The sequence below is a fragment of the Bombina bombina genome, chromosome 6 (genome assembly GCF_027579735.1).
Source record: "Bombina bombina isolate aBomBom1 chromosome 6, aBomBom1.pri, whole genome shotgun sequence".
NCBI lineage: Eukaryota > Metazoa > Chordata > Amphibia > Anura > Bombinatoridae > Bombina > Bombina bombina.
This window is the reverse complement of record NC_069504.1, coordinates 302343160-302358965: the sequence shown is the minus strand read 5'-3', so window position 1 is coordinate 302358965 and position 15806 is coordinate 302343160. Positions and strand designations below refer to the sequence as shown.

General features: G+C 43.9%; 1 protein-coding gene across 1 annotated transcript in view; it reads left to right on the top strand.

The window, feature by feature from the left end:
* The window catches only part of TMTC3 (transmembrane O-mannosyltransferase targeting cadherins 3), a 405658-nt gene that overhangs the window by 73852 nt on the left and 316000 nt on the right, over nucleotides 1-15806 (top strand). The window contains exon 4 of the mRNA XM_053719235.1: nucleotides 212-430. Within this exon, the coding sequence (XP_053575210.1) occupies nucleotides 212-430 (219 nt within the window). The remainder of the gene's footprint in view (nucleotides 1-211; nucleotides 431-15806) is intronic.

Sequence of the window (15806 nt, the reverse complement as noted above, 5' to 3'; positions counted from 1 at the left end):
TGGGAAACTTTGCCCCTCCTGGTAGGAATGTATATCCCATACGTCACTAGCTCATGGACTCTTGTTAATATGAAAGAAATGAATTTATCAGGTAAGTTCTTACATAAATTATGTTTTTTAGAGTGATTTAGTGTATTTTTAGACCTAGTACATTTTTCATGGCATTCTTTTACATTTCTGTTCTCATTTAACCTTGTTTTTCTCTCCATAGGAAAGGAGCCACAAGTCATACCGTCCTCTTACAGTCCTGACCTTTCGCTTGAACTATCTGTTCAGTGAACTTAATGCTATGTCATATCACCTTCTTAACGTGATTCTCCATGCTGCTGTTTGTGTCATGTTCCTTAGAGTTTGTAAACTTTTTTTGGACCCAAGGACCAGCCTGATTGCTGCTTTGCTTTTTGCTGTGCATCCAATCCACACTGAAGCTGTAAGTTGTTTTTTTTTTCTCCTGTGCACTTAATATCAAATTAGAAAAAAGTAGATACAGTTAAATATTTGTATCCATTAATTTCTCTTGTAAGATGTATCGAGTCCACGGATTCATCCTTACTTGTGGGATATTCTCCCCTACAGGAAGTGGCAGAGAGAGCACCCACAGCAGAGCTGCCTATATAGCTCCACCCCCAGTCATTCTCTCTGCCTGCTTACCTGCTAGGAAGGGCAAAAAGGAGTGTGGTGACAAAAATGTTAGGTTTTTATTTTCTCAAGCAAAAGTTTGTTATTTTTAAATGGTACCGGTGTGTACTATTTACTCTCTGGCAGAAAAGGGATGAAGATTTCTGCAAGGAGGATGATGATCTTAGCATTTTGTAACTAAGATCCACTGCTGTTCTCACAAGGCCTGAAGAGTACAGGAAAACTTCAGTTGGGGGAACAGTTTGCAGGCTAAACTGCATTAAGGTATGTTCAGTCTATTTTTTTCTAGACAGACTGTGTTATTTCTAGAAAAGGCTGGCAATATCCCCATGAGGGAAGGGTAAGCTGTATTCAGACACTTGGATAGCAATTTCAGCTTGCATGAAGGGCTCATTAGTTACTGGTGACACTATTTGGTAAAAATGTTTTTGTTTATTCAGTGAATGATGCAATTATAACGTTTTTTTGAAGGGACTAAAGGGGTCATTATGGCTTGTTGAGTTTTCTAACCCACGTGGTTAATTTAGAGACACTCTAGTGTTTGTCTGTTAGGCCTCAAAACATTGAGTGAGGTGGTCTAAAACTAAACTTTTGAACATCCCTTTCAAAGGAAAGACCCTATTCGGGCCTGAACTGAAAGAGATTATTTCAGACATCACTGGAGGGAAAGATCATGCCCTCCCTCAGGATAGATCAAATAAGATGAGGACCAAACAAAATAATTTTCGTTCCTTTTGGAATTTCAAGAGTGGTCCCGCTTCAGCTTCCTCTGCTGCAAAGCAAGAGGGGAATTTTGCCCAATCCAAGTCAGTCTGGAGACCTAACCAGGCTTGGAACAAGGGTAAACAGGCCAAGAAGCCTGCAGCTGCCTCTAAGACAGCATGAAGGGGTAGCCCCCGATCCAGTACCGGATCTAGTAGGGGGCAAACTCTCTCTCTTCGCTCAGGCTTGGGTAAGAGATGTTCACGATCCCTGGGTTTTAGAAATTGTGTCCCAGGGATATTTTCTGGAATTCAAAGGCTCTCTTCCAAGGGGGACTTTTCACATTTCTTGATTGTCTGTAAACAGACAGAGAGGCATTCTTACGCTGTGTAGAAGACCTACATACCATGGGGGTGATCCGCCCAGGGGCTAGGTTTTTACTCAAACCTGTTTGTGGTTTCCAAAAAAGAGGGAACTTTCAGATCAATCTTGGATCTCAACATTCTAAACAAGTTCCTCAAAGTTCCATCATTCAAGATGGAGACTATTTGGTCTATTCTACCTCTGATCCAGGAGGGTCAATATATGACCACCGTGGACTTAAAGGATGCGTATCTACACATCCCTATTCACAGAATTTTCAAAAGGGTGCTAGGGTCCCTTCTGGCGGTTCTACGACTACAGGGCATAGCAGTGGCACCTTATCTAGACGACTTCTTATTTCAAGCGTCAACTTTCCAGCTATCCAAGTCTCACATGGACATTGTGTTGGCTTTTCTGAGATCTCACGGGTGGACGGTGAACATAAAAGAGTTCTCTCTTCCCTCTTATAAGAGTTTCCTTCCTAGGGACTCTGATAGACTCGGTAGAAATTAAAATATTTCTGATGGCGGTCAGAAAATCAAAGCTCTTAACCACTTGCTGAGCTATTCATTCCATTCCTCGGCCATTAGTGGCTCAGTATATGGAGGTAATCGGACACATGGTAGCGGCAATGGACATAGTTCCTTTTGCCCGCCTACACCTCAGACCACTACATCTATGCATGCTCAAACGGTGGAATGAGGATTATGCAGATTTGTCTCCTCAACTGCATCTGGACCAGGAGACCATAGATTCTCTTCTCTGGTGGTTGTCTCAGGGAATATGTTTCTGCAGGCCAGAGTGGCTCATTGTAACGACAGATACCAGCCTGCTAGGCTGGGATGCAGTCTGGAACTCCCTGAAAGCACAGGGCTTATGGTCTCGGGAGGAATCTCTTCTCCCGAAAAATATTCTAGAACTGAGAGCGATATTCAATGCGCTTCAGGCGTGGCCTCGGCTTGCTGCGGCCAAATTCATCAGGTTTCAGTCGGACAACATCACGACTGTAGCTTATATCAATCATCAAGGAGGAACAAGGAGTTCTCTAGCGATGATGGAGGTAACCAAAATAATCAGATGGGCATAGGATCACTCTTGCCATCTCTCAGCAATCCACATCCAAGGAGTAGAGAGCTGGGAGGCGGATTTCCTAAGTTGTTAGACTTTTCATCTGGGGGAGTGGGAACTCCATCCGGAGGTATTTGCCCAGCTGATTCAGCTATGGGGCACACCAGAATTGGATCTGATGACGTCCCGTCAGAACGCCAAACTTTCTCGTTACGTGTCCAGGTCCCGGGATCCCAAGGCGGTACTGATAGATGCTCTAGCAGTGCCTTGGTCCTTCAATCTGGCCTATGTATTTCCTCTCCTTTAACGTCTGGTTGCCAGAATAAAGCTGGAGAGAGCTTCGGTGATTCTAATAGCACCTGCGTGGCCACGCAGGACTTGGTATGCAGACCTAGTGGACATGTCCTTGGTTCTACCATGGATTCTGCCAATGAGCTAGGACCTTCTAATCCAAGGTCTGCTCACGCATCCAAATCTAATTTCTCTGCGTCTGACTGCTTGGAGATTGAACGCCTGATTCTATCAAAGCGTGGTTTCTCTGAGTCGGTCATTGATACCCTGATTCAGGCTAGAAAGCCTGTCACCAGGAAGATCTATCATAAGATTTGGCGCAAATATCTTTATTGGTGTGAATCCAAAGGTTACTCGTAGAGTAAGATTAGGATTCCTAGAATATTGTCTTTTCTCCAAGAAGGTTTGGAGAAGGGATTATCAGCTAGTTCCTTATAAGGACAAATATCTGCTTTGTCTATTCTTCTACACAAACGTCTGGCAGATGTCCCAGACGTTCTAGCATTTAGTCAGGCTTTGGTCAGAATCAAGCCTATATTTAAACCTGTTGCTCCACCATGGAGCCTAAATTTAGTTCTTAAAGTTCTTCAAGGGGTTCCGTTTGAACCTATGCATTCCATGGATATTAAACTTCTATTTTGGAAAGTTTTGTTTTTAGTAGCTATCTCTTCGGCTCAAAGAGTTTCTGAGCTATATGCTTTACAGTGTGATTCCCCTTATCTTATTTTCAATGCAGATAAGGTGGTTTTGCGTACCAAACCTGGATTTCTTCCTAAGGTTGTTTCTTATAAGAATATCAATCAAGAGATTGTTGTTCCTTCACTGTGTCCTAATCCTTCTTCAAAGAAAGAACGTCTGTTGCACAATCTGGATGTGGTTAGTGCTTTAAAGTTCTACTTAAAAGCAGCTAACCAACCAACTTTCCGTCAAACATCTTCATTGTTTGTTGTTTTTTCTGGTAAGTGGAGAGGTCAGAAGGCTACGGCTACCTCTTTTCTTTTGGCTGAAAAGCATCATCCGTTTGGCTTATGAGACTGCTGGCCAACAGTCTCCTGAAAGAATTACTGCTCATTGTACTAGAGCTGTGGCTTCCACATGGCTTTTAAAAATGAGGCTTCTGTTAAACAGATTTGTAATGCGGCGACTTGGTCTTCGTTTCATACTTTTTACAAATTTTACAAATTTGATACATTTGCTTCTTCGGAGGCTATTTTTGGGAGAAAGGTTCTACAAGCAGTGGTGCCGTCCGTTTAAGGTCCCTGTCTTGTCCCTCCCTTCATCCGTATCCTAAAGCTTTGATATTGGTATCCCACAAGTAAGGATGAATCCGTGGACTTGATACATCTTACAAAAGAAAACCTAATTTATGCTTACCTGATAAATGTATTTATCTTGTGATGTATCGAGTCCACGGCCCGCCCTGTTTATTAAGACAGGCATATATATTTTTATTTTTAAACTTTCAGTCACCACTGCACCCTATAGTTTCTCCTTTTTCTTCCTAGCCTTCGGTCGAATGACTGGGGGGTGGAGCTAAGGGGGGAGCTATATAGGCAGCTCTCCTGTGGGTGCTCTCTCTGCCACTTCCTGTAGGGGAGGAGAATATCCCACAAGTAAGGATGAATCCGTGTACTTGATACATCACAAGATAAATAAATTTATCAGGTAAGCATAAATTGTTTTCTTTTACAAGATATGACGAGTCCACGGATTTTATCCTTACTTATGGGATTACGCCTCCTGGTCAGCAGGAGGAGGCAAAGAGCACCACAGCAGAGCTGTATATATAGCTCCTCCCTTCCCTCCCACTCCAGTCATTCTCTTTGCCTGTGTTAGTGATAGAGGTAAAGTGAGGTGTTAGTTTAGATTCTTCAATCAAGAGTTTATTATTTTCAAATGGTGCCAGTGAGTACTATTTTTCTCGGGGTGGAGCATCAGAGTTTCAGCAATGGGAACTGAGGAGTTTTCTTTATCACTTAACTCTCCCTGCTGGTGCTGCCCTGCTAATGGTCTTATAAGATGTCACATAAGGCCCTATTTGTTCCCACAGACTTGCAGGAGGTGATGTAAAGAGTCCTCTTCTTCGTGTGGGACAGGTTTGGATCAGCACTACGGTATGTACAGTCTTTTTGTTTTCTGGGGAGAGTGTAGCTCAGAACAGACTGGACGTTAGCTGCTGCAACACAAGTGGGGTAACTAACTTACATAATAAAAGGTTTATTCCCCTATCTGTTTCTCTTATTATACTATTTACATAATATGCAGTGATGTATAATATGCAAGATTTGGTGTACTTATGCGGTCCGTTTTTTTGCTAAGGGATCAGACATGGTCACACTTCTGAGCAGGCTGACGCTGGAGAAAGATGGTGTTAAAAATGGTTTATTATACCTTTATTTTGTGACAAGGTTTGGCTTTGAGGGACACATTGGCTGGTAAACGATTCTGTTTTTCTCGACATTGTTTAATTTAATGCTGCGTTTGGTTTTTCTCTATAACGCCCACGAAGGGCGGGGCTTCGCACATTTTGCTGCACACTTGTTGTTCCGGTCTCGGCAACGGAGGAGTACTACAGAGCTCCTGTTGCTTCCTAGGTCCACTTGATTTGTCTTACTCACAAGCAGACTTAGGCAGTGTTTATTGGCCATCCTGTTGGTGTGAGGTAGGCGCCACATTGTTAACAATGTAAATAGACCTGGCTATAGCAACTACATATTAATTATTATCATTTGCAGTAGAAAACTTATATTGCAGAAAAGTTATATCGTTTTTCACATTTGGAAGAAAAATTCATGTCGTTTTTAAAATTTAAAGGCACAGTACAGTTTTTTAAATTTAAAGACAAAGTACCTTTTCTCTTAAGTGTATCCAGTCCACGGATCATCCATTACTTGTGGGATATTCTCCTTCCCAACAGGAAGTTGCAAGAGGATCACCCACAGCAGAGCTGCTATATAGCTCCTCCCCTCACTGCCATATCCAGTCATTCTCTTGCAACTCTCAACAAAGATGGACGTAGTAAGAGGAGAGTGGTGTATTATAGTTAGTTTTTTAACTTCAATCAAATGTTTGTTATTTTTAAATGGTACCGGAGTGTACTGTTACATCTCAGGCAGCATTAGAAGAAGAATCTGCCTGTGATTTCTATGATCTTAGCAGAAGTAACCAAGATCCTTTGCTGTTCTCACATATTCTGAGGAGTGAGGTAACTTCAGAGGGGGAATAGCGTGCAGGTTTTCCTGTAATAAGGTATGTGCAGTTAACATATTTCTAGGGATGGAATTTGCTAGAAAAATGCTGCTGATACCGGATTAATGTAAGTTAAGCCTTAAATGCAGTCATAGTGACTGGTATCAGGCTTATTAACAGAGATACATACTCTTATAAAAGTATAATATAAAACATTTGCTATCATGTTAATCGTTTTTATATATGTTTGGTGACAAAACTTATTGGGGCCTAGTTTTTTTTTTCCACATGGCTGGCTTGATTTTTGCCTAGTAACAGGCTTTCCACTGTTGCAATATGAGTGGGAAGGGCCTATTTTAGTGCTTTTCTGTGCAGATAAAAATACTGACAGAGGGGGCGGAGCCATCACCTGGGGAAGCTGGTCACATTTCTAGTGAGCTCCCGCTCTAAGCTCTCTAATTTCCCCTGTTTAGATATAGTTTTGCCTTTATAATTTATTATATTTAACTCAACTCATTTAGCTTTCCGCCCTGACACGCTACAACATCGTGGACAGCCGTTTGTGAGCACGGTGCAACAGCAGTAGGACCCGGAGACAGACGGCACCTGCACTAAGACCGCCGGGAGATTGTTACCCCTTGCAACCTACTGGAAGCACCGGATCTTGTCTGCTCTGACTCACCATGACCCCAGGCTTGTCTCCGGGCTGACTGCCCGACCTAAGTATCAGCTGACCTCCTCTCGCTCCGGCGCTACAAGCCGCATCTGGGCAGCGCCATCTTAGGATCTCATCGTCACCCACGAGGTACCTGCTGAGAGCCTTTCTAAAGCGGCTAACATCAATTCCTCTCCGCTTCAAAGTGCACGACTTGCCTGCTCTGCACAAAGGGACTCTACTCCACACTGACAGGAGGTCATTAGAGGTGAGATACTGCACACAGGCATCAATACGATACTCTCCATATACCTCACAGCCCATAACATCAGGGCTTTGGAAAGTACTGACGCATTTATATTTCCCTGCAATACCCGATTACGATCAGGGATATAAGCCTCCATACAACCTCTTGGATATCATAGATCATCTAGGTCTGTAACCTTCACCTGCAGGACCTCACTTTTAATCCTACATAACACTCTCCTAACTTATGAAACTTTGTACTCTGGGCCTTCTCTAGCCACCCCTCACGTAACACCCATAGACTCTCCCATGGAGTTGTTCTAAATAGGACTGATATCTCAACTCGAACGCTTTCTGCACACTGCTTCAACCTTACCTGTCCTCTATATCAAAATAAATAAAATAGAAGGGACAGTGTGCAGCAGAAGTGAGAGGGAACACAAATAATAAACAACATAACAGCAGCTCATTTTCTCCCTCTGCTTACTTGTGGCTCCCCAGAGGCCCCTAAAAGCATATACTATACGATTAACCTGAGTAGTTCATTCATCCAGGCTTCTGCATATAAAAATATACCTACTCACTGAGCTCACACTGCTCAGGTCCTGTTATTAGTGTTACATGTACTTAAAGGGGATATTGCTATGTAACTGTCTTCTCTTTTTTGCTGCTGCGCCAGCTTATGTGCCTCTGCTGCCCAGGCTCAGAGTGGAGTGTAATTGCCTTACTTTATACTTACATGCTTTTTCCCCCCGCACCCATCTAGGTAACAATACCCACTTGCACCCAGCTCACACTGACTGGTTTCCCCCCAAATTAGGCCCTAATTGCATTCACCCAGGTCACCTATATCCACCTGGCTTTATATACAATAAAGAGAAAGTAAGCCCAGTCTACCCCTCGCACCCCCCCTTTTTTCCTTAACATAATATTTGCCCAAAACCAGTCGTGTAGGAGATACTGTAAATTCACCATTTATGTGATTACCCCCCCTCACATCTCCAATCCAGTTGGTGCGACCTTACAGGGTACTCCAAGCAACTGACTTAGAGTTAAGTGTCACATTTTGCTTTTAACGTCTTAACTTCTCTCCACAGCTTATTTACTACACATTGTGCATTTAACAACTTTACTGATTATATGCTTTTGCTTCCCTTCAAAACAAAAGGGGCTCTGATAGCCTGAGTGTTCTGGGGTACAGCCCGGCCTCCCTGGTTCCCCCCCGCGCCTCCTCCTTTCCGGCCCAGCTTGTCTGGGTTGGTCACGTCCTCTACCCTTTACCCTTCCTACTGGTCGTATCCCCCTTCCTGAGGTGCGTGGGGGTCCCTGGGGATCCCCCCCCATTTTTTGGTGAGGCTTCTGCAGCCAGCTCCCTCAGAACATTATGGCTTATTACTGAGCCAGTGGTTCAAAGTGTTGACACCATTGGTGGGTTATACCTGACCCCGCTCTCTCTATTTTTTGCAGTGTTTTTTCTTATGTACTGATCAGCCTTATATGTTGTGATATTTGGTCGCCAGACCTATTGCTCGAACAGTTTTTTTTTTTCCCAAGCCCCGGAGTGGTCAGGGAGGTTTATACTACAAGTCTGCCGGAGCATCCTTGATTTTCATCATGCCACATGCATCCAGACAGAACCCTAGAACCCCTGTAGCAATTTAAAAAATGGTGCTTGACCATTTCTCTCAACCCCTAAGGGATCCTCTTCCCTTACGGAAAGAAGCAAGTGATCCGGAGTCACAAGATGAGGACTCCCAATCGAGTTCAGTCCGGAGCCCACTTAAACCATTACATCACAGAGAGCACATTACAGAAAATGCTTGCAGCTCAAACCAAATCCATTACAGCCGAGATCCAGAGGAGCTCAGCAGAACTCAGGAAAGACATAGGCGAGATGGGTGACAGAATAGACACCCTGGAGAGGCAGCATGACGACCTGGCTACAAATAACTCTAACATCCTAGCATACGCCGAAAATCTGGCTGAACAGATCTCTCAGCTCGAGTTAAAACTGGCCGAAGTGGAGGATAGGGCCAGAAGAAATAATGTACGATTTAGAGGCATACCTGAGTCAGTGCTACCAGGCGATCTACCAGAATTTCTCACATCACTCTTCACGGCTCTACTTGGCCCCCTGGAGGGCGACAAACACGTCATGGAACGAGCACACAGGGCCCTCAGGCCGAGGTCAATGTCATCTGACCGACCTAGAGATGTGGTGGTCTGCTTTCACAACTTCAAATTCAAGGACCACCTGATGCAGGCGTCTTACAATAAACCTACTCTGCCTGATAACTTTAAGGATGTTAAGCTTCTTCAGGACCTCTCCTCATACACGCTGCAACAACTCAGATTATATGCCTCTATCACTGCACAACTTAGGAATGCTAACATTAAATATAGATGGGGATTTCCCACTAAACTAATTGTGACAAAAGACAACCAGACTCATGTTATCTCTTCCCCTTCTGTGGGCAGTACCCTCCTGACTACCTGGGGCCTACAGGCCGCAGTGGACACTCAGACGGTTGCCAATTCTAAGCTACGTGTCTCGGCCCCTGCATGGACTGTCAAAGAGCAGAGGTCTAAACGCCAAAAACCTAATCCCCCTGACCATACTCCGAGGCCTCAAGCCTCACCTACCTGATTTCTTACTGTTATAGCTACATAGGTGATGACTACTTCTTGCTGATATACTTTATCTATATGCAAAATAATTTACTGTTATGCTTATTTCTGAGTTAACTGGTTTTTATTAATGTTCTTTATTTGTAAGCAAACGTTTATAGGTTAAAAAGAAGTGCAGGGTGGCTGGCCCCTGATCGGACTCTTATAGTTGAAGTCAGCCTGTAACTACCCGAAAGCTTTTCACGGTTGATACAGTGGCCGATTGGTTTGCTAGCCATCCTGTATTTCTGTAGAGAGCGGGGCTATGGGTTTATTAGCCCTATCCTGCTGGTTCGGTTTAGCTCCCCCCCCCCAGATTTTGGATCCCGCGTTTGGGTCCCACTTAGGTGGACTATTTCCACCAATCCCCCTCCCCCTCCTTGATTCCCTTCTACAACCCTCACTCTCCCTACTTACCTTACCCTTTACCCCTGCGTGACTGTAGCTTGTAAATGGCACCCCTCAGATTCCTAACTTTGAATGTAAGAGGTCTTAACACCTTTGGTAAACGGAGCCTACTATCTAGAACGTTACACTCTCATAGGGCCGATGTGGCCTTCCTTCAGGAAACACACCTAATAGGAGACTCTTCCCCGGGCCCATCACTTCGTGACTACTCTACTGTAAAGACTGCCTCTTACTCTAAGAAGGCTAGAGGCGTAGCTATTTTGATTAACAAAAGAGTAGCTTTCGAGTCTCTTCAAGAGATTAAAGATCCTCAAGCGAGGTACTTTATTTTGGTTTGCAACCTAGACCATGTCACCTACACTTTAGTATCCATATATTTGCCAAACACACTCCAGCCCAGATACCTAAAGAAAATATTACGTAAAGTAGAGCAGGTTAAGCAGGGCAGGGTGATCCTGGCAGATGACCTGAACATGGTGTGGGAGGATGGCCTTGATAGAAAGACACCCAAAAAGAGTTCCTTTAGTCCTGAGACAACAAGCCGTAGATTTCTGGAATTTATGTCTCAATTCAACTTTTTTGATGTCTGGAGATCTCTCCATCCTTTGGACAGAGACTTTACTCACTACTCTATACCCCACTCTACACACTCCAGACTCGATTATATTTTTTTTTCACCCAGACTCCCTTGACCTGATACTCTCCACGAATATCCGGGCATGCCCATGGTCAGATCACGACATGGTTCTAATGGACCTGGAATCACAAAACACTACCAGACCAAGGCCCAATTGGAAGCTCCCCCACACTCTCCTGTTCGATATTCCCTTCAGGGAGGAACTTAGGAAAGAAATAAAGTTTACCCTACAAACCAATGACACCCCTGGGATTCGGGAAGATATAAAGTGGGGGGCCTTTAAGGCCACCACTAGAGGTCTCTTTATTCGAAAACAGGCCCACTTGAGGAAACAGGCAGGCCTCCCCTTATCCCAGGCTCACCATAAACTTAGAGGACTTGAATCACAAAGACGTACTACAACTAACACTAACATCGAGGAGGAGATTAGAAGTTTGAGGAGACACATATGTCACCTAGAATACATTAAGACCCAGAATAACCTACTTAAGCTGAAACAGCTAATTTACTCTAAGGGTAACAAAGCAGATACACTCTTAGCTAACAAATTAAGACACCGTACCAGTATCTCTCGTATTCACGAGATTAGGCTAGGCTCTCAATCCTTTAAACTCCCATCACAAATAGGCCAGCAGTTCAGCGAATACTACTCAACTCTATATAATATCCAAAAAGATGCCACAGCCCAGCCAACTCCATCAGAGGCTATAGGACCTTTCCTACGCTCCTTAAAATTGCTGGTCTTAGATGAGGCCAACATTGACAGCATAGATAGCCCTATTACGCCTCAAGAGGTTAAATTCGTTATCAAGAACCTGAAATCCCTCAAGGCCCCCAGACCTGACGATTTTACTGCAATCTTCTATAAAACTTACCTACAGGAGATTGTTCCCATCCTGACCAGATTTTACAACCTGGCTATGGAGGAGGGTAAATTTCGAGGGGAGTTCCTCGAGGCCTCATCATCACAATTCTTAAGCCCAATAAGGACCCAACCCTCTGTACTAGTTACAGGCCCATCTCTCTGATTAATACCGATACTAAAATATATGCGAAAATCCTGGCCAATAGATTCACGAAACTACTCCCTACGCTTATTAATCCTGACCAGGTGGGGTCCGTACCGGGAAGAGAGGGACCCGATAATACGAGGCGACTCCTTAACATCCTTCTCGAAGCCAAAAGATTTAACAAACCGATCGCTGTGCTTTCACTTGACGCTGAGAAAGCGCTTGATCGGGTTCGATGGGAATTTCTTTGGGAAGTACTGGCGACCTTCCGGTTTCCGACTCACATCATTCAAGCGGTGCGGGCCCTATACTCGGACCCCACAGCCTCCGTTAGGGGTCTGGGGTTCCATTCCTCTCCCTTCCCTATTTCAAATGGCACCCGGCAGGGTTGTCCCCTCTCGCCCATTCTATTCGTGCTAGCCATAGAACCCCTAGCAGCTGCCATCAGAGCCGATAGAGAAATATCTGGAGTTATCCTCCATGGCACAGTCCACAAAGTGGCTCTGTTCGCAGATGATACTACCATATTCTCTGCAAACCCTTTAAGAGAGTTCCCTAAGGTATTATCCTTATTAGATGCCTTTAGCGGCCTATCTTTCTATAGACTGAACCAATCCAAATCAGAACTCTACACGCAAGGATTCCCAGACCATGTCACCAACTACCTACGAGACAAATACAATTTTGTCATTAACAATGCATATGTCTCCCATTTGGGAGTAAAGCTGTCTAACTCCATCCCCAATCTAATAGCAGATAATTATAAGCCCCTTTTAACGGAATTGCTTGCGTTGACTAAGCAGTGGAATTACCAATGTATTTCCTGGCTAGGCCGGGTAACGGCCCTCAAAATGAGTTATCTCCCAAAACTAACCTATGTCATGCGATGCCTTCCGATAAGGGTACCTAGATCCCTTCTCACTCAGTTTCAAGGCGCATGTACCAAATACATTTGGCAGAATAAACCTCCGTGAGTAGCTCATAAACTTCTGCAGTACCCCAGGATGCATGGAGGGGTGGCATCCCCATCTGTATCCAGATACTTTGAAGCTGCTATGCTTACGCACATTACCCAATGGGGCATAAAGGACTCTGATAGTAGATGGAGGTCGATAGAACAGGCCTCCCTACCTTTTGACCTCCCCCTGAGGGATTTAATCTGGACCCCCCCCACACTGTCGAAGACCCTTAGGGATAGAGAATTAGATAATTCAGGAATGCCTTGCTATGTGGGAGCAACTGCGACATTATCCCCATGTGGCTCCCCATCCATCTCCCATCACTAAATTCACTGGCCTCCTATCTGGCCTCCCCGACTCGCACCCATCGGTATGGCTGAAACTTGGCATCCTGAGAGTAGCAGACCTTTGGCCCTCACACAAGTGTGATTCTCTTTTTGTTTCCTTTGACCAAATAGGTGGTCCGTCGCCTCCTCCGCCCTATATGAGTTTTGAATATGTACGGGTCCTCAGCTTTCTGTCCAGTTGGGGTTTCAAACCATCCCTCTCTCGACCATTAACCATCTGGGAAGCCAAGTGGCAACAGGGTCTGAGGTTGGGAAAGCCGCTATCTTTCCATTACTCTATTATGGAAGGAGCAGCCCCCACAGACAAGGCATTGCACATCACTAAATGGGAACAGAAACTAGAGTTCACTTCCTCTGCCAAAGAATGGCACCGTACACTTCTTCTCACTAATAAAACTCTTCACTGTGTCACTATGCACGAGAACTATATCAAATTGCTCACACAATGGTATTTTGTGCCTGCTAGATTAGCTGCAATTTTCCCTGAGGCTTCCCCCATTTATTGGAGGGGCTGTGGCATGGTAGGAGACATGACGCACACCTGGTGGTCTTGCCCCAAGCTGGGTCCTACCTGGAGCAAGTGCTTTTCACAGCTCTCAAACATGGGTATATCTCTCCCCAGAACCCCAGAAGCCGCCCTACTTCATATAGGTACTAGCAAGCTCCCCAGGCATTAAACGTCATTATGTATTTACCTCCTTTCAGCTGTTAAGCTTAATATTGCCAGGGCTTGGAAGAGAACTAACCCCCCATCTTGGTCTGACATTACCCAAACCATGGCCTATACCTACACCATGGAAAAGACTATATATTACTCCAAACGTAGAGTAGACTTATTTGAACTAATTTGGGTTGAATGGAAGAATAGGTTTGATACAACATGGCTGCCTAGCTTTGAGACTTAAGACAATATATCCTCCCTCAGTAGTCTTGGTGCACTTCCCACACTTACTCCGCTTTGATTACGTCCTTAGTAAGCCCATATCCCCCCCCCCCTTTTTTTTTTTTTTTTTCTCCAGGTCTTGCTCCCTTTCCCCCCCCCCTCTACACTCACTTCAGATTTAAGTGAAGTATGTTTTTACGATCATTTCAACTACATTCTGTGCTTCTCTAAGTGTCAGTTATTTCTGTTATGTCATTGTAATTGTACTCTTTGGCCGTACTAATGTTGTACTTGTTTACTATATTTGAAATCCCAATAAAGCTTTAAAAAAAAAAAAAAAAAAAAAATACTGACAGAGACATTCAGCTTCCCTCTGCATGATACAGGACATCTCTGAAGGGCTCAAAAGGCTTCAAAGTCGTGTTTGAGGAGGGTAACAATCACAGTAGACTGTGGCAGTTGTTGTGAATGTGTTTAAAAAACGTTTTTGTCATTTATTATTCTGTTTTTGTTATTAAGGGGTTAATCATCCATTTGCAAGTGGGTGCAATGCTCTGCTGACTTGTTACATACACTGTAAAAATTTTGTTAGTGTAACTGCCTTTTTTCACTGTTATTTCAAATTTTGTCAATTTGTTTCTCTTAAAGGCACAGTATCGTTTTTTTATATTGCTTGTTAATTTGCTTTAAAGTGTTTTCCAAGCTTGCTAGTCTCATTGCTAGTCTGTACAAACATGTCTGAAACAGAGGATACTTGTTCATTATGTTTAAAAGCCATGGTGGAGCCCCAGAGGAGAATGTGTACTAAATGTATTGATTTCACCTTAAACTGTAAAGATCAGTCTTTATCTATAAAAGAATTGTCACCAGAGGGGTCTGTCGAGGGGGAAGTTATGCCGACTAACTCTCCCCACGTGTCGGACCCTTCGTCTCCTGCTCAAGGGACGCACGCTAATATGGCGCCAAGTACATCAGGGACGCCCATAGCGATTACTTTGAAGGACATGGCTGCAAACATGAATAATACCCTGTCAGAGGTATTATCCAGATTGCCTGAATTGAGGGGCAAGCGCGATAGCTCTGGGGTTAGACAAGATACAGAGCGCGTAGATGCTGTAAGAGCCATGTCTGATACTGCGTCACAATATGCAGAACCTGAGGACGGAGAGCTTCAGTCTGTGGGTGATGTCTCTGAATCGGGCAGACCTGATTCAGAGATTTCTAATTTTAAATTTAAGCTTGAGAACCTCCGTGTATTGCTTGGGGAGGTATTAGCTGCTCTGAATGACTGTGACACAATTGCAGTGCCAGAGAAATTGTGTAGGCTGGATAAATACTATTTAGAGCAAAGAAATTGGGAGCACCAGCCGGGTTGAGGGATAAAACAGCAAATCTTTATTAATGCAAAATTAAAAATAGAATACTCAGTTCATGGAAAGACAAGGAGGTCAGCAAAATAGACAGCTGACGCGTTTCGGCATTGTGCCGTAGTCTAAGCTGACTCACCATGTTGTAAGAGCACCTTAAAACAACCTAAGCCGCCTCCTATTGGTTAACCAAAAATTAGCATATGAAATTAGTTAAACACCGTATTGAATATGTTTAGATGATAACTACATGCATAATAAGTTTGCACATGACCTTTTCACACAATAAAGCATTACTATGTTAATAAACCCCATTGAGTAACATAAGTAAAGCATTGTTGTTCATTATCAGAAATATTGTACATTAACTATGCA